The 1,650-nt window shown below is 34.7% G+C and overlaps 1 protein-coding gene across 1 annotated transcript in view; it reads left to right on the top strand.

Annotated features, from left to right (window-relative positions):
* Window positions 1–508, top strand: part of LOC105822790 (proline-rich protein 27-like) — a 139,232-nt gene extending 138,724 nt beyond the window's left edge. Inside the window, exon 6 of the mRNA XM_012659820.1 lies at window positions 320–508. Within this exon, the coding sequence (XP_012515274.1) occupies window positions 320–508 (189 nt within the window). The remainder of the gene's footprint in view (window positions 1–319) is intronic.
* Window positions 509–1,650: the final 1,142 nt, after the last annotated feature.

Genomic DNA, 1,650 nt, shown 5'->3' on the forward strand with positions numbered 1-1,650 from the left:
GTTTGGGTAAAGACCTTGTATGAAGAAGAAGAGAGAAAGTATATGGCACCTTAACACTTCCTCTTGGCCTTATGATTATAGAAGTGATTATTGGAAAAAATTGGCTTTGAGTAGAAAGATAGAGGAACATGGTTTTCTCTAAACAATTTTCTGAAATGATACAAATTAATAAAATACTTGTACATAGTAAACATGGAAAGGATAAATTATTTTAGAGTTTCTGAAGCTTAAAAATGAAGACCCACATGGTAAAAGGCTGTTTTATTTCTCTTCTCTGTAAAGAGTAAAACAAGTCTTTTTAATTTCTTTCTTTCAACAGATCAGTGACAGTGATGAATCATCTTTACAGATTTTTGTGCCCCCACGAAATCCATTTTTCCCCCCACAAAATCCATTTGGCCGGTACCCTCCATTCCTATATCCTCCAGGTTACTGGTACAGATATTTGGGTTTTCCTTTTCCAATACCTGCGTCTGTCTCTACAAATACCCCTCCTAATGGAAAGTAAACAAGAAGGAAAGTCACAGTGCAATTCAAGATGAAATAAGTGGTAAGTATGCTTAGTACAACCATGGGTTTAAGTTTGTTATTTGTTGCTGTTCGATTGGAATGCATCATTTCATGAAAAAGTGTTATAAGGTTTCCAGTTAGCCCCATTCAGTTCCAATTTATTTCATTGTTTTTCTCTGGTAGAAACTGGTGGAGTCTCCACTCCAAGATACATATGTGTGTCCTTCCATCATCCAAACAGCATAGCATTTGAAATCCCTCATTTGCTGTGATATAATAGAAACAAGCCCTTTCTTATTAAAACATTTTTTACAAAATATTTTTAACATTTTCTACCATTATCAACAACTGTGTATTTTGGACTGAATCAGAGGGGTAAATAAGGGAAAACTTTAACCAAAATGGAGATCGCAGAAGATTTAACTTGGGGACCTAGATTTTAAGGTAGAGTTCAGCCCAGTCCTTAGAAAATCATGTGATTTTTCTAATACTAAAACCCCAAACCTAGCTTCTGAATGTCTGAATATAGTAAAATCCCACGCATTTGACCTGTGGCAGGGGCCCCTTTGTTTCATCACATCAAAAACACAGTGTATGGTCTGTCAATTTAGTTGAATTGAGGGAGTATAGCTCTACTAAAGATTAAATTAGGACCCAGAGGATTGTTTTAGGAAACTTTCAGCTAATACCTACCACTAAAGACCTCTGCCTTCTTTCCTGTGTCTATTCAGTGTTCTTGAGCAGAAAGTTTCCCAGTCCTTGAACTAAATATACTTTTAAGCCAATATTTATAAATAAAATGCAAACAAACTTACAAATTATCAAGAAATGATACATTGAGATTAATAACCATATGCTTGTCATTTATTTCAGGTCACTGTAAAATTAAACGTGAGCCACTTCCTTGAAGAATCAATATTCTTGTTAATAAAAGAAAAATAAATGTAATTGAAGTAGCAAGCAGTATTCTCTAGTCAATATCTTTAGTGGTCTTCTTTAGTAAACATAATAGGGGAGATCTTGGTTTTTTAATTTCCACAAATTCCATGATGGACACTAGAGAAGCTAACCCATGAAGAAGGAAAAGGTAGCAGGTGGTGATGAAAACAAACTGTCCTGTAGTATATGACAAAAGTCATC

This window comes from Propithecus coquereli, unplaced genomic scaffold (genome assembly GCF_000956105.1).
Source record: "Propithecus coquereli isolate 6110/MARCELLA unplaced genomic scaffold, Pcoq_1.0 Scaffold64, whole genome shotgun sequence".
Lineage (NCBI taxonomy): Eukaryota > Metazoa > Chordata > Mammalia > Primates > Indriidae > Propithecus > Propithecus coquereli.